The sequence below is a fragment of the Bombyx mandarina genome, chromosome 10 (genome assembly GCF_030267445.1).
Source record: "Bombyx mandarina strain Sakado chromosome 10, ASM3026744v2".
NCBI lineage: Eukaryota > Metazoa > Arthropoda > Insecta > Lepidoptera > Bombycidae > Bombyx > Bombyx mandarina.
The window spans coordinates 2,781,935-2,809,792 of NC_143217.1; the positions used below are offsets into that span (position 1 = coordinate 2,781,935).

Below are 27,858 nucleotides of genomic sequence, written 5' to 3' on the forward strand. Positions count from 1 at the left end.
TCTAATTCAATTTTAATTACATAAAGTACATTTTTTTGATCGCATACTAACACCTGGTTCTAACACACCCTGTGAATCCCTAGACGTACAAGTGTTCACACCCAATTAACTCAAATTCAATTCAAAATTCAAAATAATTTATTTCAACTTAGATGTCAGTATAACACACTTGTTGAATGTCAAAATATGAATAACAATGTTAACTCTACCACTTGTTCATTCATCGTTGCCCAGGCCAAATTTTCCAAATTCCAAAAAAAAAATACAAAAAATTAAACATGTTTATAGAGGCAGCGGCAAAGATAAAGTAAAGCTGCAGTGATTGATTCGTTAATCTAATCAGTTCAAATTCGACGGATTTACAGTATTTTTATATAGACGTGAATAGAACATTAATACATCTAAAGTGCTTACATTAAAAACTAACTCTAAAATTTGTCAAAGTTCTCAAGAGAGCGAAACGGTACTTTACGTCTTTAGTGTCTTGTGCTCTACAGAGTATAGAGTCGGCATTGAGTGAGTACTGCTGCCTTCTCTGATTCTTTTTTTTTGTCCTAACTATGCTGATAGCCCTGAGAGGCTATTTCAGCTTCTCCTTGACGTGTAGATGAGCTCACGGGGCTCAAACCGGGAGTGTTGCTAACACTGGTCCTAGCAAGAGCAGCGCTTCGCGGAATTTACCATCGGATCGGAAACGTGATCCGGCGAGAAACTCAGTGGGCTCTGTCTATGACGTTAATTCACTCGTCGAGCCCTTCCACGGTTTCGACTAGGACGGTGACCGGATTCCTGATTCTCTGGTCCCTTGACTCCGTACAGGAAGGGCCGCTCAGGTCAGGCCCTTGTGTTTTATACCGCATGGTCACTGAGGAATGTTCTAATAAACTCTTCGTCATCATTTTTCCTCATAGCCCGCACCTAACCAGAGTTCCTTTGTGGAACTACTTAATTTTTGGAGGTGGGTAAATGGACGGATTGCTTGTATCCCGAAGGCTTCAGGACGGATGGGCGTACACGGGCAGCCAGGAACGGTGGGATATACTAATAACTGACCGATAGCCCCCGAAGGAAACCTAATAGCTCGAGAGCAGCTGTTTCGCAACCTCAACACCGAATTTCAACTCTAGGGTAAACTATTAGCGTTAGAGCTAGAAGCGACGAACATGGCTTCCGAGTGACTCCCCTCTACGATTTTTTCTGATCACTGACATTTTTTTATTTGTTGGAGTGTATTTAATAAAGCCTATAAAAAAAACACAGTGTGGTGTTGAATTATTGAAACGCACATGTATGGCTCAGCTGACGTTTGACACTTACTTCCTCTTGACAGTGATCACAATTAATGTGTGAATAATGTCTATATAGTGTCCACCTTGGTGATGATTAATAATTGCAGTTAATTTATAATGCTAAATTAGTGAGAAGTGATATTAATAATGGCAGCGGCCAACGACGATGAAATTCTTGAGGGCTTCTTGTGTCCCATATGTAAAGCAGATCTCAAATCCGCCTCACAACTAACGAATCATTTCGAAAGTCTTCATCAAGAAGATCAAGATGTTTTGAAATCATTAAAAGACATTTTTGGTAAAGCAAAGACAATAATACTGAATAATGACAATGCTGATTTGAAAGAGACATTCGCGCGTGCTTTGAAGTTTAATTACCAAGATTATTATGATGAAGAGCAGGTGATCGGAGTATCACGTAGTTCAACCGATTACTTTAAGGGTGTGAGGTTTTCCAGGCTTGAAAGATACGCTACAGAGACTAATAAGCTGTTGATTCGGTTGGATAAACTCATTTGTAACATGCCAAGTGACCCTCATCAAAGAAAAATTCATGAGCAAGATGTATGTATTAAATAATTATGTTTAATAGTGAACCTGGTAACATTTAACTAACTAAAACAATATAAATGCCGTTGGAATGTTAAAATAATTTCTCATTTTATTGTATATGTATTTTTCCAGGCTGTGCCATGGTTAGATGGTTCATCAGTTAATCTGTGTCCCAACTGTGCGAAACCCTTTCACTTGACACGCAGACAACACCATTGTCGACTATGTGGCTCCATACTATGTCATGACTGCTCTGTTTTTCTAGATATTGAAGTAGCTAGTAAGTTTCACATAAATTACTTTAAATATTCTTTAATTATATTATTAATATAGTAATTAATCAAAAGCAATGACCTTATGCAACTCTACAATTATTCTAAAAAGGCACCTAACTCTTGATTGAACAGGGAAAACAAAATAATATATATTTTAGTTTAGTATCTTGTATTATTGCAGTGTAGAATTACAACTCCGATTATCTTGCCTGTAATGAGTGTATGATTTTACATTTCAGAAACTATTATAAATCCATCAGCTCCAAAACCAGTATCAAATCCGGAACTAAAGCTAACAGAGAAGAATGGATTACGTCTCTGTGAACATTGTTACAATTTGATCAAACTGCGGAAACAAGTGCAAGAAACAAGAAACACAAAGACTGAACTCGTAACGGCCTATGAAGAGATGAGGAGTCTTATGGAGCAAGCCAAACCAGCTGTTGCTATGTATGAAAAGGTATTTATAAGAATTTGTGAGTACTTGTCCTGTAGTGTCAATAGAAAATATAAAAAAAAGAAAAAACAGTAACTACATATTAAGTACATTAAATTTCTTCTTACCAATTTTGTAAAAAATTGATTATTTTCAAACGGTACTGTTATATTCAAATATTATTGTTTTTACTTGTGTAATGTATTAGTTTGGGTATTACTAAGTGCGGATGACTTAAAATAGATACACAATGAACTGACATGTTACCCGTCTAGTTTGCTTAGGTTCATTCATTCATCCATTCATCATCAGCGACTATTGTCATCCACTGTCGGACATCTCCCTATCCATACCACTGAGTCCGGTGTTTGGCTCTCCTCATCCACCTCTTCCGGCCAACATTCGGAGATCATTGCATGTGCTTAGGTTCATAATTCACTAAATAAAATAATAAAACAACAGCTTAAGAACAGTTTCTACATACATTACATTCTGAATTACAGATGTGTCAAAGTCTCTTTGATGGTGAAACAACCTACAATATGTCTGATGTGAATGCAATGCGAGGTCGTATAGGGAAGTTGGCTGAAGGCATAGACTTGCTGAGTAAGCAGATAGTCAGCTTCCCGGCAGAGCCTGGCACAAGGCAAGCCAGGCTACAGAATGCTATAAGGCAAGCTGCAGGACATTATATTAAGGTAAATAAAAATGCTTAAATATTTATTTAAAGTGAAACTTTAAATAAATATTATAAATAATACACCCTCAACCAGTTTTTAGAGATTTCTAATGTAGTCATGTCGGAATCATGATTTAGACAGCGACTTTGTATTGCTTACTTCTATAACCATCAGCTTGGCTGTAATAAAAAATGTTTAGAACAAAAGCCTGGTAATATTCTTAATCTTCCCATGTACCTAACACGAATTAAAACCATAAAATAATTATTTTCTTCCTTAATTTTTGACTGAAATCTTGTCAAATTTGGATTTCTGAAATTTAGAGTAGATGGCTCGCTGGAATCATGTTCTTACTGACTACGAAAAACATTTCAACACATCTAATAAAAGTACTGGATACTGATTGTAGATAACAAAGCGAAAAAAAAAAAATAGATTTCTACATTTATTGCCTTGACATTCAGTCATTTTCAAATAACGTTCTGATTTCAGGAAGACTTACTGTCCTTAAGGAAGCTCCCGACCGAAGCTCAGATCGAGGAGGTGCGTCGCCAGCGCTACGAACGTGCCGAGAAACAAATACAAATGGAACGGGAACGCATGGAGCGCGAGCGGCAGCGGCGGGAGGGTGCACCCGGCGCCGCCCCGCCCCCCGCCCTGACCCCCGCCGCCGCCCAGCACGATGACGATGACGACAACCCGCTGCTAGAGCAGATGAATATCATCAGGGGGTATATTAAAGAGGCGAGACAGGAACTGAGATTTGAAGAGGTGGGTCTTGTAAATAACTATAATCTATTTATTTTTATATACCTACGTAACTAGGAATAGCGGAGCTGCCGGGTGCTGGGTTTTTATTTGCGTCGGGAATGTTGGGGGTGGTTGCCATAATCACCACGCTTGGCATGCGGGTTGGCGATCGCAGTATGCTGTTATGATACTCGGAGAACGCTGCTGCCCATTCTCTGGATAATCCCTTAGTCGCCTCATACGACATCTACGGGAGGAGAAGGGGAGGTGTTATTCTTTTTAGAGGCCGACACCACACGGTCATATTATATGACCTATTGACCCAGAAAACTATTTAAAATGTATCGCCAAACCAAACTAGACATTCAAATTATTATTTTGTTTTATCCTGTTTATTCGGATCTGAAAATTAGGCTAAAGTAATGAGATTATTATGTCAAGGATCGATGATGATACATCGTGCAAAATTTTCAATTTAATCGGATGTCTAGAAGTTTGTGAAATTCACAATGAAAAATTCCGCTACACGGACGTATATATACAAGCTTCCAATCACAGACCTCGCCGAACCCTCAACCTCAGCATAAGTAGGAAAAAAAGTAAAGCTAATAAAAGAGCGTCAAATCAGGACAAATTACGTACATCTTTTAATAATATCAGTATTTTATGAGGGTTCCGCACACATTAGTTGTCATTAAAAAAGATAATATAGGTATATATATAATATTAGAATCTTATTTTTCTTCCTTCTAATTTGATTTTGTTTATTTTAACTTTTCCTGGTCACATTACACTTATAGATTCTGTCGAAAGGGAGTAAGTAATTGTAAATTATTAACAGGTGGCGATTTTAGAAGCAAACCTAAAGGAATTGAAGAAGGAATACAAATTACAGAAGCTCTCGAGCAGATCCTAGTCATTCCAGATATAACTATATCTAGTATATTGTTACGTTTATATTGTATAGCGTTTAATGATAACTTATTTAGCCCTTAAAACATTATTATTTAATTCTAGGCTTCGATCACTATTTATAAATATTATACTGTGCATAAAATATTTATGATTCTAAAACAGGACTTGTGTTTTATTTGTTCTAGAATAGAATAGGATTGACCTTTTACCTGCGATACATTATATTATCTGTACATTGTCAATTATACCTGTAGTTAGGGCCGCGCCGATCCCCGGCAGCGTCTATGTGCGCAACCCACGAAGCGTCTCCTATTTTTAAGAATTTTCATGTTTTAATTTTTTTTATTATTTGTTAATTTTGAACAGTTACCACTTAACACCAGGTGGGCTGTGAGGTCGTCCACCCATCAACGCAAAAAAAAAAAAAATCTATAAGAGCATGTTTGGCTGTTTTTTTAATTTGGCTATTCATAAGAAGATAACGATAAGAAGATCCTAGGTCTTATATAAGCGCTATCTACTTTCTTTAATGATTACTTTATACTGTATTGAAGAAACTAGACGAAATAAATTGGAAACAAAACAGCATAATTGTTATTTGATGCGAACGTGCCATAATTGTATTTACTCACAGTTCGACTTGGTTGTGAAAAATATGGCCTAGCCATTGTTGCCAGATTTGAAATATGTATACCAAATTTCCATATTTGATACTACACATGAAGTATATTTATCTATTTAAAAACCAATAGATTCATTAAAATCGGCACTCATTCGTGAACAGATTTACAAACGCAAAAAATGAAAATGTGATTTGGGTATAATTACAACCATAGAATTGAACATGAACTTGTGAACGTTGGTTACAGACGGTGTGTATAAGGTTGTGGCAAAACCGATGACGTCAGCGCAGTAACTAATATATTAAAGTGATGTCAAGCAGTGTAAGCTAAGTTGGTGATTTTGATAGATAGGTATATTCTCTTATTTCATTGTGGTATAAACAAGAATGAGCTTTAGATTTAACAAACACCTATACTAATATATAAATCTACACTGGTTTTTACGGATTTTCCGTTATAACTACTGAACCAAGCATCCGATTGAATTGAAACTTGGTATCCATGTAGAAAATACATGTACTTAATGGATAGGCTAATATTTATATGAGTGTTGGACTACCTACACCAGTTGCGGGGGCATTAATTATAAGAGTCTTTGTGGGGGTGAGAAATAATAATGTTAATTTTAAATGCCCAGCGCAGCGGACGGTTACAGCTAGTAATAAAATAATTTTAATAGCTTCATGATTGCTACTTATAAATATCACATGTACAAATTTTATTCAAATTGATTTCGTTAATTATTTCGCATATTTCTCTCTAAATTTTTCCAATTTTTCGAGTTGCTTCAAGAGCTGTGGTCTCGTGCACAGTGCTTTTTTGATCGCCTCGTCTAACATCTTTCTTTGGTAAAACGGTGGTATCGGAGTGTCTTCCAAATGGAATGTGTGAATGCGTCCAGACGTCTCACCAACGAAGACATTATCTCCCGAAGCGGCAAATTTAATGTACGTCAGAACAACGTTATTAGGAAAAGAGTATTCCGCACACGGCATATGAGTTTTCCTTCGTAGATCCCAAATGGAAAGTATATTACCGCTTACTGATAAAATCACGGTGGAGTTGATTGGACAGAATGCGATACCGTATACTGCAGCGGGACATGTTAACGTCATAATGACGTCATCCATGCCTTCTATCCACAATCTTATAGCGCCGTCTGCGCCGCAAGACACCAACAACGAACTCATAAAAGGGGAGTACTCCATGCCGTAAACAGGGCCTGCGTGTGCTTTGAAGACCTCGATGTGTTGATTCAGATAATGAGTGGAGCATTTGTGAATACATCCTTCATCAGTACCAACTAGATACACGTGCTCAACGTTCGGGTGCCATTTTATGCATAACGCTGCTGGGTAGCACGTTATAGGAACGTCTACTTTCAAACATGCTTTCGTTGCTTCCAGCCCTTTCATCTTACCTTCGACGGTTGATATTCTCATCATGGGTGAACATATAAAATCGTGGGTCTTAGTGTTAGTAAATTTGTTGATCCTTCCGTCTTGACATGAAGTCATAACGAATTCATTATCCTTATCAATTGATCGCCAACTTGTCACCCAGATTGGTTCAAAACAGGGATTTGTGTCGCGTTTACTTTTCGCTATGCTTTTTGTGGTGTATGAAGTGATGTCCAAAATCAATACGTCACCGTTAGCAAAACCGCAAGCTAGCCAGTTAGGGTTTTTTTCGGCAAATGCCAATGACGTTAATGGATCTTCGAATTGGTAAACTCTTTCCGGTTTTAATGGATTTTTTGTACACCAAACACAAACCAAGCCGTTATAGCATTCAGCATACCGGAATTTCCCGTGAGCGACCGCTAATATATTCTCATTCTTCGGATTAAATGAGATTCCAGTTATGGGGCGGTTTATGGTATCTTCACATTCAAAAGTCCATAAAGGTTTCATTGTGTAAATATACACTAAATCTAACGAGAGTGGATCTATACGAATCAAGCCACGGTATTTCTTCTGAGCTTCAGAATATTCTAGTGTCGATAATACACGTTCAGCCAATAAAACCGCATCTAGGAATTCTGGTGTCGACGCTAGATCTTCAAAACATTTTCCTTTTTTCAAGGAAGCGTCAAAAACATTTAGTTTCTTCTTTCTGAGTAAATTGGGTGCTGCTGATTGATAGAGCACCATTTCATCAGGTTCTTCCACTTTTTTCACGTTTGCAAGTTTAGCGTAAGTATCGTGCATGTCCCATAAAGATGCGAATGCTATAGCATTTTTCCTTTGGGGTCTCAACGCGAGCGTGTGTCGTGTCTGTGCAATATACTCTTCGGTTTGTGTTTCCTCCACAATCATTTTTCTGTTTCTCCCTTTTCCAACAGTAATATATTGATAAAACTCATTATCCTCTTCTACCTTATCTGCTTCAGGAGTACCTTTCTCAAAAGCAAAACTAGGTAATTCGAACAAATAGCAAGTTTCTGTCTCTTTAAGCACAATGAAAATTTCAGGGGGATAAGACATGACTGGTTTACTTTTCGGGAGATAAAATGCTGAAGGCGCTTGTTCGAGAACTTCGTCGTCAGGTATAAAACCCTCGCTCGTGTTGAGCGTGTGATCGATATGAATGTCGTCAAGAGAGATTGTCGTTGCAAAAACAGTCATCGCACCCTCCGTAACGGATCGTGATTTAGACGTAGCTTTAAGCCCGGTTTCACTTTTAAAACGGGGTTTGTTTTCAAAGGCAGCGTGCGAAAAAGTATCTACCATCATTATATAATCAGGTTCGAGAATGTCTTCGGGTGTGACATCGGCACCGTCAACCACAACACGATACATTGCTCTTTTCTCCATAAACGAAAACGCAACTTTGCTTGTTCTAGATGAAGACTGTTCATTGAAACTGATCTTTGAGGCTACAGTTTCTGATCGTGTAATGGGATCCGGGGATTCCGGTAGCATTATATTGGACGACATTGTTTTTATTTACACAAAGTACAATACGTATCCTGATGATTTTTTTTTTTTTTAGAAAAATACAGTTACGTATTTCAAGGCAGATTTAATAAACACTAATCCAATTACATTATGACGGTTGACATTGACATTTTACAATTTAGCTACTATACCTATTTATTTGAATCGATTCACACAAATAGTCCATAATCCTAAGACTTTTAAGTTGTTTATACTAATTTGTCTAGAGCATCAAGATCTAAAAACAAAATAAAGTACATAAGTGTGTGGTGCCAGCTTAAAATAGCTCCACCTCATTTCTTCCCACGGAAGTGATTACGGGATTTATCACCAGAGGCATTCTCAAAGTATTATACCAGCGTACTACGATCGCCCGTCGGCGTTCACGGCCGCAAAATAGTCAAGCATTCCAATTATATGGATGGGACACGTAAAACAATACAATTCATGTATCGACGGTAACCACTCATCATCAGGTGGGCAGTATGCTCGTCGGCCTACAAGGGCAATAAAAAAAATTCGACCTCATGTCGTCTTTGTCTCCGGTAAACACATTCATCAGCCCACGCACTTCTACTGCTGGATATAGGCGTCCCCCAAGCCTCGCCGAAAAAAATCGGTCCTACTCTGCCTGCATCCAGCGGATCCCATTCCATACTACACCAGGTGATTTGTGGGCTCGGTCACACGTTTAAAACTTAAAAAAAAAGTCCTGGATCATTTAATGTCGGTTGTATTTTAATCAATATGAATATTCGTGTGTACATTATCATGCAAAACAGCGGGGCACTTTTTATAGGTCAATTCCATTTAAACTAACACTAATCGCGGTGGATTAGTTAGTCATGCTGCCTGCTATCTAAATTACGAACCCCGACTCGATTCCCGGTTCGTCAGGATCTTTGTGAAAATCATTTTCGTATCTGGACCCTGAGGGTTCTTGTGTCGGACGCCTTTGCGACACACGTAACATAAGAGAAAGCGTAAGGTTGCGAATCTGAATGTCATTTTATTAAAACTAACTTTACAGAATAAGGTCTGCAAGGCCTGCTGGACGAAGCTGGAACAGAAAGTGTCTCGAAATAAGGGATCATTATCTTTGTTTGCAACATTTTTGTAAGCTATTTATTTATGCCTCTCCAAACGAGATTTAAAGAGGTCGGCCGTATACTTGTCCGTCTTTGAAACTAACAAAAAAAATGTAAAAACACAGATCCATTACTTGGGCGCAATGGGGATTACTTTTATTTGTATTCACATTTATTACAATAGATTTGTAAGTTCTGGTGTGCACTATCACTTTGATCGTTTTGCTGCCACCGTACCGTGGCTTTGGGATTCCGTACGAGTTTTTCCATTCGCCACAAAAAATGTTTTCGAGGCTTTGAGATCAAACAATCAATACCTAATCGAATAATAGGGTATATTTTCAAATTCTGACAACAGTAAAAGAACATAAATGAAAATTTCAAAGACAGAAGATTTCTAAAACAAGTCGTTGTGGAGTCTGTAGCGCATATCGCACGCGTTACTACGATACGCTTTGCCGAGCATGCTTCCTATACATACACTAACCTTAATATGGATAAGATATCGGTCCAATTTGCAGGTTAAAGGTTCTCTCTTGTGGCTTCGGCTGATATTTCTATTAGGTAATGTTTACAAACGAATCTTCCAACACCTTAGTTAGACCACAGCAAAACGTTGTCATTATGTTGAAAATAGACATTCGAGCAGATTAATACTAGATTGTACACCGTATGCTAATCGAACTTCTGTGAAAATGTCTTCGATGTTGTTGTAGGATACAGCGGCAAATCAACAAAATAGTCATTTATAAACGGTATCGAATTATTTTGCCAAACTCATAACCGAACCAATACTTTTTCGGTCGGCTAAGTTCGATTCTTTGTTGAATCATCACAGTGACGTTCAGTAAGGTAAGGTATACTACTCACGGCGTTATCCACCTTGTGACTCTGGTCAGCCAACCATGACGCCGGCTCACCTCTGTGGAGCATTAGTAACGCGCGCGTGCCACAGTACACCTGCCTGGGAATACATTATGAAGAGTATTTTCAAGAAACTAAAAGATAGTAAGTGCCCTTTCCGCTTTGTGTCACGCTTTCTAATATATCGGTTATAGTATTTATTTGCGAATCTTATTTTTATCAGGCACACGTTAATTGTATTTAAATTATATTAATTCAATTCTGAAGCTATCGTAATTTGATTTGAACGACAAATTTTTTAAGGCGCACATCATCATTCTCCTGCCCTTCTCCCAGTCACCTGGGGTCGGTGCAACATGTTTTCCCCTTCCAAACGTCTCTGTCATATACCATTTCTTTGCACACTTCCCTCTATTTTATAGGCGCACCTGTATTAAAATTTTGAATTTTTAGACTATCTCTTACGTTCCGTCGCCATAATCTGCGAGGAGGTGAACTCGCAGAAGCCGCAACGCCTTAGTTCTGTGCCGTCTAGCCGCTCTGACCTGACTGTGTATCTAGTTTTCCAGAATTCCACACATTTTACTTGTTTTTTTTTTAAAATATCATCAGATCCCATAGCTTCGTGATGATCAAAAAAGAACCACTGAGCACGGAGTACAGTAACGCCCACATCTCAACATTTCGTTGTGGATGCGCACGCGCATCGTGTATCGTTAATAGCATCTTATTTAGAAGAAAAAAAGTAAAATCCAATGCATCCTACAGAACAGGTTGTAGAGAACCTACTAGAAAGGCAATTGTATTTTATATACAATACCAAACTATGAAATGCATGCATCTGTTTTGTCGTCATGGATGCTCTGTTCGTGAAAACATTTAAGAGCCCTAATTGCATCGTGTCTTAACTTTATTGATCGTTCGATATTTCAATGTGATTTATATTGAGAGATTGCGAGGAGAAAAGAATTTCCAAATTCTTTCGTAGCAGTTAAGTCGAAGGCGACAGGCGGAGTGTCCAAGGGCGGCGCGAATCGTGGGTCGAGAGGTCGTGAGTTCAGACGCGCTCCGCCCCACTAATTGCAGCGCCCCACGCAAATAAATAACTTTTATCCGCATCGCCGTGATCACGTCCTCTCTTGACCTTAAATAACGATACATAAAAATTTTTGTTTTGAGAAATTTAAATCAATTTTTTTTAATGGCAGCGTCAGAATTCCACGGAGCATTCGGCGAGAGATGATCGCACGTGATAACATCTGTACGTCGAATTGAAAATGATACCTCTTTGACCTCGGGTTCGCGCAGTGATTAAGCGCTTCAACACATTGAAATAGCTATTAATCATAGTTTCATTGTAGGTGTAAAATAAAAAGCCTTTTTGTTTGTGATTGCGGATCGAAATGTCTATGATTATGTTTGCATATTAATCGATTTTAGGGGCGAAGACCTTACACTGAAATAATATAAAACATCTTCTCAGTCGTATGCACTCTTAGCAGAGTAGTCGTGATCATCATTTCGGGTGGTGGTGCGCTTCACCAGACGTCGCCATTCCTCGCGTACTACGGCCCTTGTGCACCCGTTAACGGGACCACTTAAAGCTGCCTTTATTTGGTCGGTCCATCGTAACCGTGATCTGCTGCGCGGTCTTGCACCCTCTATCTCATGCCATGCACCACAAGGCGCTCAACTAAGTCGTCAGCCCGTCGTGACACATGCCCGAAGAAAGTAAGAATGCGACCCTGAACGATGGAGGATAGTCACTGCTTGATGCCGAGTTCAGCATATAAAGCATACCGGTATGTTATTAGGGAGGATAACACTTATACAGATTAATTCGTTTTTTATCACAATCATAACAGCCCACAGTCGTTCACTGTTGAACACAGGTCTCTTCCAATTTACACCACTAAGCGCGGTCTTCGGTTCCTCTAGTGCTTCCTCTAGTGGTTCCTCTATTGCTGGCCAACCTACGCAAGTCTTCGCAGCACATTACTGGACCCCACAGATATCAACAAAGTAAATGTCGCCACTCACCTTGAGACATGAGTTTGAAGGCTAAGTTTTACAGTACATTTTATTGCCTATATAGACGTTAGTAGTTTAAAGGGCTATTCCAACTACACGCGGTTGGGTAGGTGAGCTATCAGGGTTAAATTTGGGGGGCCTTGCTAACATCTATCCTAGTGCAGTGCAGTGTTTCGCTTAATCTACCACCAGATCGGAATCGCGACCTACTGAGAGGTGACGGCGAGAAACTCAGAGGGTCTGTTCTATTTTTTAAACAGAAATGTGTGATTGCATAACGGCAGAAACTCGCCTGATGGAGGTTCTTATTCGTGTGGACTTACAATACGCCCCGCCACCAGCAAAATTGGGTTGGCGACCGCAGTACGCTGATAAAATAGTCAGAGAACCTCTGATGCCCATACTTGAATATTTCACTCGTCTTTTACGGCATCACACATTCGAAGGTTGTAAGCCACAGTATCAATTTACCTGGGACTGATACTTCACGAATTCTCTCTTTTATTATCGATGACAATAAAATCTATATGTACTTGAACACATTATTTGTTTAAAGTCGTCGTGGCCTAAGGGATAAGACGTCCGGTGCATTCGTGTTGAGCGATGCACCGGTGTTCGAATCCCAGGCGGGTACCAATTTTTGTAATGAAATATGTACTCAAAAATGTTCACGATTGACTTCCACGGTGAAGGAATAACATCGTGTAATAAAAATCATACGTCGTAGATGTCTATGGGCTCCAGTAACCACTTAATACCAGGTGGGCTGTGAGCTCGTCCACCCATAAAACAATAAAAAATTTTTTTTTTTTAAAGAATTGAGTCTATGAACCTAGAATTTGTATCGCAAACTGCCTATAATGACTACTTTGATATCGAGTCCTATGAAGAATGCAAAAATTGTGCTTCGCACAGTCATAGGAGTATGCCTTATGTGTGTTGTGTGCTCCGACGGCCGTTCGTTCTACTGACGCGCGGAACAATTTCGCATTTCGGTCGATCGGTGCGTGCACGAAGCATCGTGACTCGGAATGGAGCGTCTGCAGAATACGAACCGAATGAAAACGTGAAACACACTTCCGAAAAATCAAAGTTATATACATATATATAAAAATATAAATCTATTCAGATATATGGAATAATATTGTCAAATTGTAGGTGAGCATGGTGCAGTGTTCCGTGATGCCTTAATCATGTTTAGAAAAAGCGACTTAGCTTCTTCTTCGGTCTGAACATAATAACTAATGAAATGTTTCAGAATCCAACACCTCTTCGTCTATCCTCAAAATTACCTCCATCCTCCTTACAACAGACATCATCAACTTATCATTTCCCCAGTTTAAGTATAGGTAATAATTAAGATTTCTCAATCTTCAAAATGCCCCTCCGTCAACATTGGCGGCCACAATAGCAACATTGCTACATATCAATGAATATAGAATTTTCCTCAGACACAATACGCCAAAACCAGTTCTGAAAGAGTAAGGTAATCCAAAGAGATCCCCTTTAATAAATTTAACTTATCCTAATTGTATTGATCACCACTACAAGTAAAATTTCTGTAAGACCACGTCGCAAATCGTAGTATTTATAATGTTGTATGTATTTATAATATGTAGCCGCGATAAACATTTCAATATTTTCTTTCATTTATTGGGCTACGCTGGAGGCACAGAAAACGATGAAAATTTTCACGCAACACGTAGGGTTCATTTAATAAATTACTCTGCAATGTAAAGATATCACAACATTAAGAGCGTTGTATACCAATTTAAATTAATTAGGAAAATGCAGAAACGAATTAATTTTCCAATTCATTTTTTTGCTTCCAGTACACGCCCGTTTTTACATGTAATCAGTTCTCACGGTACAATTATTCTTGGCGCATACAACCCAAACTTAACTTCACTGCATCTCCCCACAATTTGTTATACAACATACACAATTATTACTTATGTTACACTGTTTATGATTATCTATTGATTTTACCATTCTTTACTTTTTTTTCCTATCTAAGTTGAGCTGAAATAGCCTTGAAAGGCTGACCTCTTCTCCTTGACGTGTAGGTGAGCTCGTGGGGCTCAAACCGGAACCTAACACTGGCCCTAGCAAGACCAGTGCTTCGCAGAATCTACCACTGGATCGGAAACGCGACCCACTGAGAAGATCCGGCGAGAAACTCAGTGGTTAATTTACTCATCAAGCCCTTCGTCGCAAGCGACGGATTTGGTGAGGACGGTGACCGGTGCTTGAGGTACCTAAAAGCATCGTTAATGGATCGGGAGGATCCGTAATGACGTGTTTAGGGCGACGTGGACTGTTTACCATTCGGTCCACAGGATCGGGTATGATTTACTGTTACTGCATGAATATCATGTAGGTATATTTTCCGTGTGATGTGATGTGTGAAGACAGAATAGCCGTTAAAATACTAATATAATTGAGACTTCAATGTCATGTCTGGAGGGGCGGATGGTGGTTTTAACGAAACTGTGACATTCGCGCAGCACGTGATTTTAGCACGCTTTTATTAGCTGGACATGTGTATAGACTACTTAGGTATATAATTATCGATGTAAGGGAATCTATAACGTATATTTTTATTAACTTCAAGATTTTCGATTATCTTGAAAATTTGCACACGTATGAAGAACCGATGACTATACAATAATTTTATTACATCTATTTCAATCGGTTATCTATTTAAGCGACTTTTTATTATTTAAAAACCCAGGGTTATTATTACTAATGTTCTATTGTGCGTAATAAAATTATAAAAAAAAAACTTTTTTTTAGATTGAGATTTTACCAAAACGACATTTCTGTACCGATTTTTTTTTCAGTTTCCGTACGAGTATTATTAATAACTTGATGGGTTTGTGCATAATATGTACAATCTAAATACTAAAATCACAGAATAAATCTTCGATATATAATATTTTATAAGTCCAAAAAAAAACTTCATAAAATTATAAAAGCTAGCCATCAAACTAAACATGTTATTAATAGATAGATAATATTCGATAAGGCGCATAACTCATTATAATATTGATCCACGTATTTTTGTAGGAACGCCTACATTTAACGAGATACACATAAAATTAAATGTTTCTCTATAACTATAATAAATTCGTAAAGGCATTTATTGTATGTTTGCCTATAAATATCAAAATCCATGATTTATATATATGACTGCTTTTTTTTAAAAATCAAAAAACGACATCTACATATCTTATATACACCGCCAAATAGGTAGTGCTGCGTTTTGGAGAGTGAGATAGATGTTCTCAAAGTAGAATTGTGAGTACAAATGGGCCCTCTTGACATTGGCTCATCTTTTTTATTTTTTATTGCCTAGGTGGTTGGACGAGCTCACAATCCACCTGGTGTTAAGTGGTTACTGGAGCCCATAGACATGTACAACGTAAATGCGCCACCCACCTTGAAATATAAGTTCTAAGGTCTCAGTATAATTAGTTACAACAACTGCCCCACCCTTCAAACCGAAACGCATTACTGCTTTACGGCAGAAAATAGGCGGGGTGGTGGTACCTACCCGTGCGGACTCACAAGAGGTCCTGCCCCCAGTAAAATTACATAATTAATAATCAAAATTCAAAAACCTTAAGTTCATAATCTTAACTAATAAATTTAGATTAACGTACTTATATTGAAACCATCCACATAATACGGTAACAATGGATTGCGTGCCACTCTTTATCACGGCGGATGCGTGCGCACACGTTTTCGGTAGTCGTTGCCAATAAAAAAAAAAAACACTAAAGTCGTGTCGGATACGCGCCTTTTCTCCATTGTGGGAGAGTTGGGGCACATTCCCGCCATAGCGATCTGCTCGTGAGCTCCACTTAAAGCATTGTCTTCTTCACGCATCTTTAAGAAATGACAGAATGTGACTGTTCGATTGATAAAGAATGCGGAATACGTAAGATCTTTTTAACTGTGTAAACTTTGCTTTACAGTGCGTGGTGTAAAAACATAAATGCTCATAAAGGTATTTAACGATACTGTGAAAGTTGTATGACGTAGTTACTGAGGGAAATAAAAAAAATGTAAATTAAATATGCTATATGTTAAAGTACCCGTCGTCGTCGTGGCCTAATGGATAAGACGTCTGGTGCATACGTGTTGAGGCGATGCACCGATTTTCGAATCAATTTTTCTAATGAAATACGTACTCAACAATTGTTCACGATTGACTTCCACGGTGAAGGAATAACATCGTGTAATAAAAAATCAAACACGCAAAATTATAATTTGCGTAATTACTGGTGGTAGGACCTGTTGTGAGACCGCACGGGTAGGTACCACCACCCTGCCTATTTCTGTCGTGAAGCAGTAATGCGTTTCGGTTTGAAGGGTGGGGCAGCCGTTGTTACTATACTTGAGACCTTAGAACTTATATCTCAAGGTGGGTGGCGCATTTACGTTGCAGATGTATATGGGCTCCTTAACCAATTAACATCAGGTGGGCTGTGAGCTCGTCCACTCATCTAAGCAATAAAAAAAAACCATTTATTTACGGGTTTTATAACTGGTATCGTATAGTATCGAAGCTTCCAACTTTAAATTCAAGTAAAGCAAACACCTGAATTCCCTAATCTCTTTTAGCTTCTGAAGTCTCATGCCTCAAAGTTAAGTGTGGACATTATGTACAGTGTGCTCAGTGCGAGTTTCTTAACGTTCTCGATATCGTAAAAGTTAACCCAATTATGTATGCAGTTGGTACATCAAACGATCCCATTCCGTACAAATATGAGCTAACTTTTACACCGGTCACTCACATGCGCACGAATACGCAAACCCGCAAGTGTAGGACGACATCTGCGAATGATTATGCAAAGTTTTCGCTGCAGTCGTGGTTTTCCAAGCTGTGTCGGTTTTTTAACAGACATCAAAGCGCGCGAACCTCGAACCTTCGCGTAGTCTCCCACACATTCGCTTGCCCAGTAATGCCCAGTTGCGCCGACGATTGCGAAGGTAACGGACGTATCGCAACGCAAACGGGTTCGCAAATTGAGTATGAGAACCCATTTGCACAGCTTCTAAGTTTGCGAATGAATGTCTGACGGCCCTTCACATACGCGCAAACATTCGTACAATGTATGAATATTTGCGCGCATGTGAGTGGCCGGCATTACTATATCGAGAACGTTAAAAAACTCGCACTAAGCACACACGCTCTTATAATAACTTAAAACCAGGTAGATTGATGCATTAAAATTGACAACTAAATTCACGAAGATAACTAAAATTACTTTTACGGTTTAATTTCGCCTGTATTATTAAAATAACGTATGGCATCTACGACTCGGGACAATGGAAGTAAATATACGTTCATGAAACTATGAGATAATAATATGATGTCGCAGTCATAGAATAATAATACAATTAATATTTAATAGTCGCAGTCAATCTATACTATAATAATCTATACTAATATTATAAAGAGGAAAGATTTGTTTGTTTGTTTGTTTGTTTCGAATAGGCTCCGAAACTACTGGACCGATTTGAAAAATTATTTTTCCATTAGAAGCCGACATTGTCCCTGATGAACATAGGCTACTTTTATTTATTTTTTTTTTATTTTTTTTTTTTGGTTTCGTGTGTGTTTTAATGTTTCCGAAGCGAAGCGAGGGCGGGTCCCTAGTATAATATTATAAAGAGGAAATATTTGTTTGTTTGTTTGTATTGAATAGGCTCCGAAACTACTGAACCGATTTAAAAAATTCTTTCACTGTTTGAAAGCTACACTATTCCCGAGTAACATAGGCTATAATCTTTTTTGAAAAATATTAGGGATTCTTACTAAAACTCTAATAATGTAACCCAAGGTGTAAAAAAAATACCTAAAATATTCTTTACGTCGCGTGCCCTGCGAAAACTATTGATGATAGAATAAAATAATGTACTACGACTTTGTAGAACACATTATTATTTACAAAAAGTGTCGCGACAGTATAAGTCTAACTATTATAATTATGCCGGAATAAGAGTTCTTTTATTTAAGAAATAAAACAGCTTCAAATATCATTGAAATTTTTGTTAACCCGTGCGGAGCTGGAGCGGGCCGCTATGTTTTAATAAAAGCAGTATTATGCAGTATGATTTGACGTCTAAACTTCAAAGACACGGATATGACCTGTTTACTGTTACTTCATTTTGATGACAGTAAAGCGTAGTTTTGTAACATACGATAGGTTTAGCTACTCCATCGGGGTTTATTCGCCCCGTCCACCATCGGAATTTACTGCAGACCTAATTCGCAACTACCTTATGGTTACTTCTCATATTGCACAGTGCAGTTAAGTCGTCGTAGCCTAAGGGGTAAGACGTCTGATGCATTTGTATCTAGCGATGCACCGGTGTTCGAATCCCGCAGCACCAATTTTTCTAATGAAATGCGTACTTATCAAATGTTCACGATTGACTTCCACGGTGAACGAATATCATCGTGTAATAATCAAACCCACAAATTATAATTTGCGTAATTACTGGTGGTAGGACGCTTGTGAATCCGCACGGGTAGGTACCACCACCCTGCTTATTTCTGCCGTGAAGCAGTAATGCGTTACGGTTTGAAGGGTGAGGCAGCCGTTGTAACTGAGACCTTAGAACTCATATTTCAAGGTGGATGGCGGCATTTACGTTGTAGATGTCTATGGGCTCCAGTAACCACTCAACATCAGGTGGGCTGTGAGCTCGTGCATCCATCTAAGCAATAAAAATAAAACTTAATATTTAAGAGTCGCAGTGAATGTTTTAACAAAAACAGTATTATGCAGTATGATATGACGTCTAAACTTTAAAGACACGGAGATGACCTCTGTGCTTTTTCATTTTGATGACAGTAAAGCGTAGTTTCCTAACATACGATAGGTTTAGTTACTCCATCGAGGTTTATTCGCCCCGACTAGAATTGGAATTTACTGCAGATCTAATTCATGTACAGTACTATCAAATACCAAGTATAAGTGTATTAGCTAATAATAAAAAGCTAGCTTTATCACTTAAATCCAATTATTTTACTAAAATTATGTGAACCATTTTGTTTTTTAATAAGACTCGAATCGATATCCCGACGTACCTACCTACATAGTAAAAATTACTCTTTTTTCGCCAATTAATGATGACAATAAATACTTATTTACGTATCCGAATTCTAAGCGGCAATAAAAAGTATGAAGCGTGGGTGGTCCGCAACCATAAAACCGAAATTATGACTCGACATAATGTCTTGTGTAGGTATTGCATAAATATTTTGATAAGTACTGATTAATAAAAAAAAAATATATAATCACAATGTTCAACAAAAAGGTTGTTCGCATTTTTATTAGCTTTGTCCGCATTCACAGTTTACCGATAATAATATCTGTGAAAGTATTTTAATATTTATGAACTAAGATAGATATATAATTGCGTATATTCATACCACGGTGGTATTTTTATATAATAAGTATCAGCAAAGGGATGCACGCAAACATAATTCCTTTGCTACCCAATTTACACACACGTGTAACACGTTTGTATAGAAAGTGGCAGTCAAACTTGAGCTTGATAAAACAATAGCTATTTCATGATAGAGACAGTTACTACAGACTGGCTAGGTGGTGCGATGACCTCCGAACGGTGGCCGGCAATAAGTGGATGAGGAGAGCCGCAGACCGGGCTCAGTGGTGTTAATTGGGAGAGGCCTATGTCCAGCAGTGGACGACTGTGGGCTGTTGATGATGATGATGATAGAGACAGAAACGGATGATTGCTTAGATGGGTGGACGGGCTCACAGCCCACTTGGTATAAGTGGTTATTGTAGCCCATAGACATTTACAACGTAAATGCGCCACCCACCTTGAGATATGAGTTCTAAGGTCTCAGTATAGTTACAACGGCTGCCCTGCCCTTCAAACCGAAACGCATTACTGTTTCACGGCAGAAATAGGCAGGGTGGTGGTACCTACCCGTGCGGACTCACAAGAGGTCCTACCACCAGTAATTACGCAAATTATATTTTTGCGGACTTGATTTTTATTATACGATGTTATTCCTTCACCGTGGAAGCTAATCGTGAACATTTGTTAAGTACGTATTTCATTAGAAAAATTGGTACCCGCCTGCGGGATTCGAACACCGTTGTATTATATCGCTAGATACGAATGCACTGGACGTCTTATCCTTTAGGTCATGACGACTTCAAAATTAACTCATCCCGATCCCGCGTAAATGAGAACAAAAATTAAAATTAAATTCCTCGAGAACACAGACAGGACAACCTTACAGGAGATTTCCACTTACATGACGTCATTTACATTTCAGAGCTAGACACAAGACTATTCGTATTTTGTAAGCGTACCTACAGCTTAAAAGCACATGTATAATAGTTACGGCACTCGATCATTCTCTGAGCGTATTGACCTAAATATAATTAACAATTAGCAGCACATTACACAAACAATAAATTCATAATCACTTATCACGTGACAAACTCAACTTTCCAATTCAGACGAAAACGGAATGAGCGCATTTTATAGTTGAATTAATTATTACGAAAGTTTTATTTTTTACTAAAGAATATTAATAGTTTTTGTGAGTATCTAATCTAGACAACGTTATTGACTATTATAGAAATTAGAGAAAAAAAGTGTGCATTATCTCAGTAGGTATCAATAATAAATTTCCATCTTCTCTTGACAATCTGGTTCTTCGTTTAGTTTAATCCTACTTTTATTGATTTCACATCCGCATATCTGTGGGAAGTAATTTATTTGTCGTTGGAATATTAATTAATTGATGGGTGCAAGTTTTTTTGTTTTCGTTCCTAATAAAATAGATACCTAACCAAACTCGAGAAATGCAATTACCATCTATTTAAATTATGTTCAAAGCTTGCGTTCTATTTTAATTAATATTATTAAGTTTTAATTATATTGTTGAACTATAATATAAAATATAAGTACAGGTAGTTTACGAAGCAAATAGTGGAACAAAAACGTGAGAATTGTTCAAACAATAGCAGTTTTTATGTGCAGCACACTCTTAGTGGTTAGCACCTAGCCATTAGTTGCTTCGCAACTACAATCTACGGTCTGCTACAGTTTTCTGGGAATTTTAGTAAAATAAATTTCACCTAATTCTTTTTAGACCACGGCTGTGTGAAGGCATACTCGCCAGATACGATAATGTTCCGTGATCTAGCATAAAAATTTTAATTGTGAATCTCAAGCTGTCAGTATACATTTGGACGTCGTTAGGTTATATTGCTTTTAAACCAAAAATATTTATTGGTGCGTGTACTACAAACTTAATATTTTAAATTATAAGTAATGCAACCTAAAATGTATCTTTTGTTTATTATTTACCTAAATACTAAAATACTGGCTAATTTGGCTAAACCTCTTTGCTAAAATATCACCTGATCCTGCTAAAATGTATAAAAAATTATTATCATTAAAATACTGATATCTTATGTAAATTTTCAAATAAATAAAGTCGAATATTTAAAATTTCTATTTTTCAAAATGAACGTTTTAAATTGTTCTTAGTTCTAATATATATTCACTTAAAGATCAAATTTGTTTGAAACTATTGATCTAGAAAATACCTACATACCTAGTCTATGAATCGAAATTAAGAAAACGACTACACTAAAAAAACTACACAAAGTGGGTATTTCATACCTTCTTCTTAATATCAATAAATTATATTGCGAAAAAAACATTTTATTATTATTAAATAAACTGTTAAAGAATGTTTTAGTTTTATATGTTGCGAAAATCAAGTCTCTCTTGTGAAAGCTAACCGCCCACTGTGTGTTATTTTAGAGAGGTGATAGGGACATTGTACAGGGGTACCCGGTGCCAACGATAGCTTCGATAACGTATCAGTGCGAGGGTCAGTACTGGATGAGCGCTCGCGGACAGTGGTCGATCGACAGGCTGCATTGAATTTCATACAGAGTCCGCGAGTAGCTCGGAAGCGCGCATCTCATCGGGAGGCCATTGTTCCACCGCCCACTTCCATTGTTCCGAACGCAATTCATTACGCCCAATAATCCGCTCAGCTGACCGTGGAGTAAGCCTCGTTATTAATCCCATCCGTTCAGTTACGACCAATTGTTGTATAAATCGGGTGTTATCGTTGTTACAGAGATCGCATTTAAGGAATTACCGCCGCCGTATGGCTCCCGATGTAACGAGAACGACAGTCCCGTACACGCGCAACAAGGTTCGACGGAGTCGGTAATAGCAGAACATCACTCTGTTTGAACTACAAAGAAGTTTTTTAAGCTATAACGTTTCATCGTTTCTTGTGCTATAGATTGATGGTGCCACGCTGGAGGTCCTCGACTTGCTTGCGAATTGCAAAATCACCTTAGAAGCCAAAGACCAGAATCAATCAGAGGTCGAGTACGCTGAAATCAAAGAGATGGGCGTTTGGCAATCCACGCCGCTAGCTCATCGACATAAGTCGAAAATTTCATTAACTTGGGTGCTGAAAGAGAATTTGGAAAACAAGAAATTGACCTGCGAAAAGCGGATAAACTCCGAAAATGTACGACCTAAAAAATACAGTGACATTGATAGACCCCAACATTACAGTCGAAGATTAAATGAAAACGAAAATTATAAAAAGTGTAATTCGAATAGAGACGCGAATAGGATCATAGGACGTAACGAGTATTATCATAATCTGAGATTTCAAAGTGCTTGTGATGAGTTTACCAAGGAATCGGATTCTTATTCTGATGATTCTAGTGTTGACCTTCAATACATGAGGAGAAATAGACACAGGCACAGAAGAAAGAAGACAAAACAAAACTCTAAATTCGGATACGATATTAAAGATGTAGACGGATTTTTAACAGAGGTGAGTTGACTTTAGAAATACGTTTTAATAAATAAATAAATTAATTAATTAACGATAATATAATAAAACAGTGACATGTCCGATGTCGCAGGTGGTAGCCCATACGAGCTATTTCAGAACGCGAAACGGCCTGAAAGACGCATTGAGCCTGTCTACACAATTCGCTGCTTAAAATAAATTAGAAAAGTTTCAAATTTCAATAAAATCACATTAATAACAATATGTATAATATTGGTGCTCTAGATGGGCCAACAAACTCATCTACCTACAGATATTACAACGAGAAACTCACTTTGAGATATGAGGTCGATATCTCGATTGTAATGTACATAATATAACGGCTGCTCACTCTTCGAACTGTACACGTATCTACATCGCGGCAAAAATAGGCATGACGATAGATTATTTATTTATGGCTAGATGGTTGGACGAGCTCACAGTCTACTTGGTGTTAAGTGGATACAGGAGCCCATAGACATCTACAACGTAAATGCACCACCCACCTTGAGATATAAGTTCTAAGGTCTCAGTATAGTTACAACGGCTGCCCCACCCTTCAAACCGAAACGCATTACTGCTTCACGGCAGAAATAGGCAGGGCGGTGGTACCTACCCGTGCGGACTCACAAGAGGTCCTTCCACCAGCAATTACGCAAATTATAATTTTGCGGGTTTGATTTTTAATACACGATGTTATTCCTTCACCGTGGAAGTCAATTTATTTATACGTGCGTACTAACAATACGCCTAACCATCACCACAATACATAATATCATTATATTCTTACCACACAACATAACATAATAACTGTTCATAATTAATAGTTCGCCCTCTCCTCCTTCACATACATCACACACAAGCACAACGCCCGCAGTGTACAATATGGATCGAAAAATTGGCGTGAAATTGGATGAGCGTAAATTACTCATAATTTAGTTTTCGGAATCGGGTTTTGTTTAAAACGTTTTCTCGTATATAAATTTCGAACAGCAAAAACGCTTCTTTTCAAGCTAATTATATTGAAGGGCTTTAGTGAATTATGTACCATACATCGAACCTTCGTATCGAATAGTTGCTTCAAATTGCAAATTACAGCGTTAAGCTTTGATCAAAGCACTACGTTTTAATACAAACACTTTCTTTTTGATTGATGATGATTTCAAGGGGGTGACGGCATTGGCTTTATGATATCTATAGGTTCCGGTAATCACACCTAAGCGATAAAACAAAGAAAACATTATGTTCTTACACAAAATAAACAATACGTTTACTACTTATAATTGCTACAATGAAATTTCTATGACATTTACATAAATTCATTGTAGCATTTGATATATGGATTCTAGATACTAGCTGTTACCCGCGACTTCGCCTGCATGGTCAAAGAAAAGTATCATGTATTTTTTTTAAAGATAATAAAAGAACTGTCTCTAGAAATGAGATAGGTATATATTCTTTTAATAAAAGGCTATTTCACTATCCTAACCAAAATCTAAAAATAAAAATAAAAACTATGTCAATTCGTTGCTCCGTTTCAACGTTAAAGAAAGACAAACAAACACACCGAAAAACGAACATTTCATTGCAGTATTAATTGCACCCTTTGAGTCAAGACGTAAAGCGTTAAAACTTAGTACTTACTTGTCTGCGGGATTTGAACACCGACACACTCGCCTCGCTCAATACGAATGCACCGGGCGTTTTATCTTTTAGTCCATGACGACTTCAACGTAAACATAAATCACTACCAGGGACGTCTTAAATTAGGCTGGGGCCCTTGGGCACACAAGAATTTGAGGCCTTTTTGGAAAGTAAAAAAAGCAAATTATAATAACATTTTTTTACTGAGTATGACCCTTTATTATAGGTAATCAAATACAGTATGATATAATAATAATATGTCATTGATGTTATTAGAATGCTCCTGGGTTTTTGGTTACTTAGTAGATGGTGTACTTAGTAAATTAGGTAGGATGCGTTCGGAAATATTATTAATAAGTACAGTAGGAATAGGCGCAGTCATCGATATAATGGCGTAGTACCTATATGCCTTATAAATAGGTACCTTCTGATAAGATTACTGATTTGTGAAAAAAGTGTAATGTGCCCGACAAAAATGTTTTGAGAATAAATGTATGAGAGAAATTGTCGGTCCTTAGGGGCCCCTGGGTGCGGGCCCCGTGTGCCCTGATGGTAAAGACGGTATTGATCACTACATAGTATAAAATAAAGTCGCTTTCTCTGTCCCTATATGCCTATGTATGCTTAAATCTTTAAAACTACGCAATGGATTTTGATGCGGTTTTTTTTAATAGATAGAGTGATTGAAGAGGAAGGTTTATATGTATAAGAACACCCATTAAATAGTCGAGAAATACTGTTATTTTTGAGGTTTCTAATGTGCTTCGCCCCGCGATGTCACCCGCGATACGACAATAACCGCAGGTTACCCATCGCCTATCAATAATAAAGTTTATTGTTTCCGAAGCGAAGCGAGGGCGGGTCGCTAGTAAACAAATAAATAAGTTTGTGCTCTTCTTCTGCAATGCTGCGACTTCAATGCTCGACGAATTTACTCAGTATTTAATGTGACCTCTTTCAGGCTTCAATCGATCGACCCGGTAACATACCGGTGGTAATAACCTATCCCAGCATATTGTACCAGACCCAAAACGAAGCTCAACAAGAGCTGACCTTACCGCTGGGCACAGTCGTGAACGCAGTGTTCAAGAACGACAAGTGGTTATACGCCCAGACCCCGCACGGAGACGAAGGATATGTGTTGTATAAGGCTTGTTTGCCCTTGGGAATATTGCCAAACAGGTAAACACTGCTAATATATATAACAGGTAAACACAGCTAATGTATTTATTACCTGGTAACTAAGACCTTTAGGTCAAGTCTTAACACTGCTATGACGTGCTATGGTGTTCAAATTTTGAAATTATATGAGTTTTAGTGTGTCGTTAAAACTTATTTTACGGATTCATCGACGACCGACAGCTGTAAAACATTCGAAACGTTGGAAATAATCGAAAGATATTAAAAAACTTTTCAATAATAGATTGAACCGTAAAAAAGTTTTAATTATGTCTACGGCTGAAAAACCTCTAATTCTAGTATTAGAGTATTATCTATTTAATGTGATCATAAGCTTCCATTTCTGATGTGGTGATCACGAAAACGTAGATCGTATATAATTGGATCTTCCTTCTGACGCTCTTTGGTTATCTTTTGCTGGGTTGCAATGGGTTTCAATCAGGTCGAGTTGCCGTTAGCACAGTATATTACTTTATTGTTGTTATAAATTGCCATTGGGAAAGAAAAGGATGTCCGTTGGGAAAGAAAAGTTGTTGAGTAGCGACCGCGTACCGTAAGACTTATCATGGGTAGGCCTCCCACAAAATGGACCGATGACCTGTTGACGTTCCCGGGGATCCACCAGATGCAAGCAGCGCAGGACCGATCTTTGTGGCGAGGCTTAGGGGACGCCTATATCCAGCAGTGGACGTCCGTGGGCTGATAGATAAATAGATAGACAGATGTTATTAATCCGCTGTCACATTTGAAGCTGCAATTTGAGCCAAGCATATTTCGTTCTCTTACACTATGCATTTTATACCCAATCCACCATTCGTATCTTTCAGAGCATCAGCTCAAAGGAAGTCACCGTGTTGGGAGAGCAGTACCGACGTGTACCCGCGGCCACGCGGGAACGCCACGGACGGCGAAAAAACGCAACAGCGCAGAAGGACGCGTTCCGAATGCAGATACAGAAACAACGACAGAATCCAACCTAATTATTGTCCGGAAAAAGATTTCGACGATTTATATTTGAAAACGAAATCTGTTTGCTCGCTTAATACAAAGTATGAACACAAAGATTCGCACGTTAAAAGACAAACTCTAATGGTCGTCAATAGTAATTATAAAGGAAACGTTTTGGAAAGAACGGTGACCGTGCAGAAAGGTGAAGTTGTAGTGCTCGAGAACAGCGCGCGTGCCAGTACAAATGTCGATTGGTTTTACGTTAAGAAGAAAGATGGAAGTCTTGGATTCATACCAGCGGTTATAGCGGATCATGGGTACATTTGAAGAGCTAGCTCGTCTAGCTTACGGTAGAAATGTCTAGCAAACTCCAAGCTTCCCGAGGTGTTGTACCACGCAAACACACAGGACATGATCCTAGAAGATATTTCCATCACTTCGGGCGCATGATCCTAGAAGATATTTCCATCGCTTCGGCGCCATGTCGATGGGCGATTTGTTAGCTCATCTGTCGATCTAATACAGAAAATTCTCAAAGTTTAGATCGTGATCAGTATCTATAGCATCTTCATTTAGTTTATAATTAAAGCTACTGTTAACCTCGCGTTTTTTTATTTTTCATTATACTATTTCTTAAATTTCGAATACATGACGTTTTCATGGCCATGGACGAATGTAGTCAGTGGACTGGAGTAAATCGTAAGACTAGTTTTAACTATGTCCACAAGTGGAAACCAAAGGAATACGATACGACCTTCAGTTCGTG

General features: G+C 38.2%; 3 protein-coding genes across 3 annotated transcripts; 2 read left to right on the forward strand and 1 right to left on the reverse strand.

Annotated features, from left to right (window-relative positions):
- The first annotated feature begins 1,257 nt into the window (after positions 1-1,257).
- Rbsn-5 (Rabenosyn-5) lies at positions 1,258-5,058 on the forward strand. Its single transcript, XM_028180376.2, has 6 exons — positions 1,258-1,853; positions 1,974-2,121; positions 2,356-2,576; positions 3,056-3,250; positions 3,725-4,003; positions 4,824-5,058. Exons 1-6 carry the CDS (start codon positions 1,437-1,439, stop codon positions 4,896-4,898), a joined length of 1,335 nt encoding a protein of 444 aa, XP_028036177.2. The 5' UTR covers positions 1,258-1,436; the 3' UTR covers positions 4,899-5,058.
- An 831-nt stretch (positions 5,059-5,889) lies between these two features.
- On the reverse strand, positions 5,890-8,499 carry LOC114247403 (dynein axonemal intermediate chain 4). Its single transcript, XM_028180369.2, has one exon. It carries the CDS (start codon positions 8,457-8,459, stop codon positions 6,261-6,263), a length of 2,199 nt encoding a protein of 732 aa, XP_028036170.2. The 5' UTR covers positions 8,460-8,499; the 3' UTR covers positions 5,890-6,260.
- A 1,933-nt stretch (positions 8,500-10,432) lies between these two features.
- Positions 10,433-27,696, forward strand: LOC114247407 (uncharacterized). The gene is made up of 5 exons (XM_028180374.2): positions 10,433-10,555; positions 22,605-22,696; positions 22,776-23,324; positions 25,927-26,147; positions 26,972-27,696. The coding sequence occupies exons 1-5, from the start codon at positions 10,453-10,455 to the stop codon at positions 27,417-27,419; spliced, it is 1,413 nt and encodes a 470-aa protein (XP_028036175.2). The 5' UTR covers positions 10,433-10,452; the 3' UTR covers positions 27,420-27,696.
- The last annotated feature ends 162 nt before the right edge of the window (positions 27,697-27,858 follow it).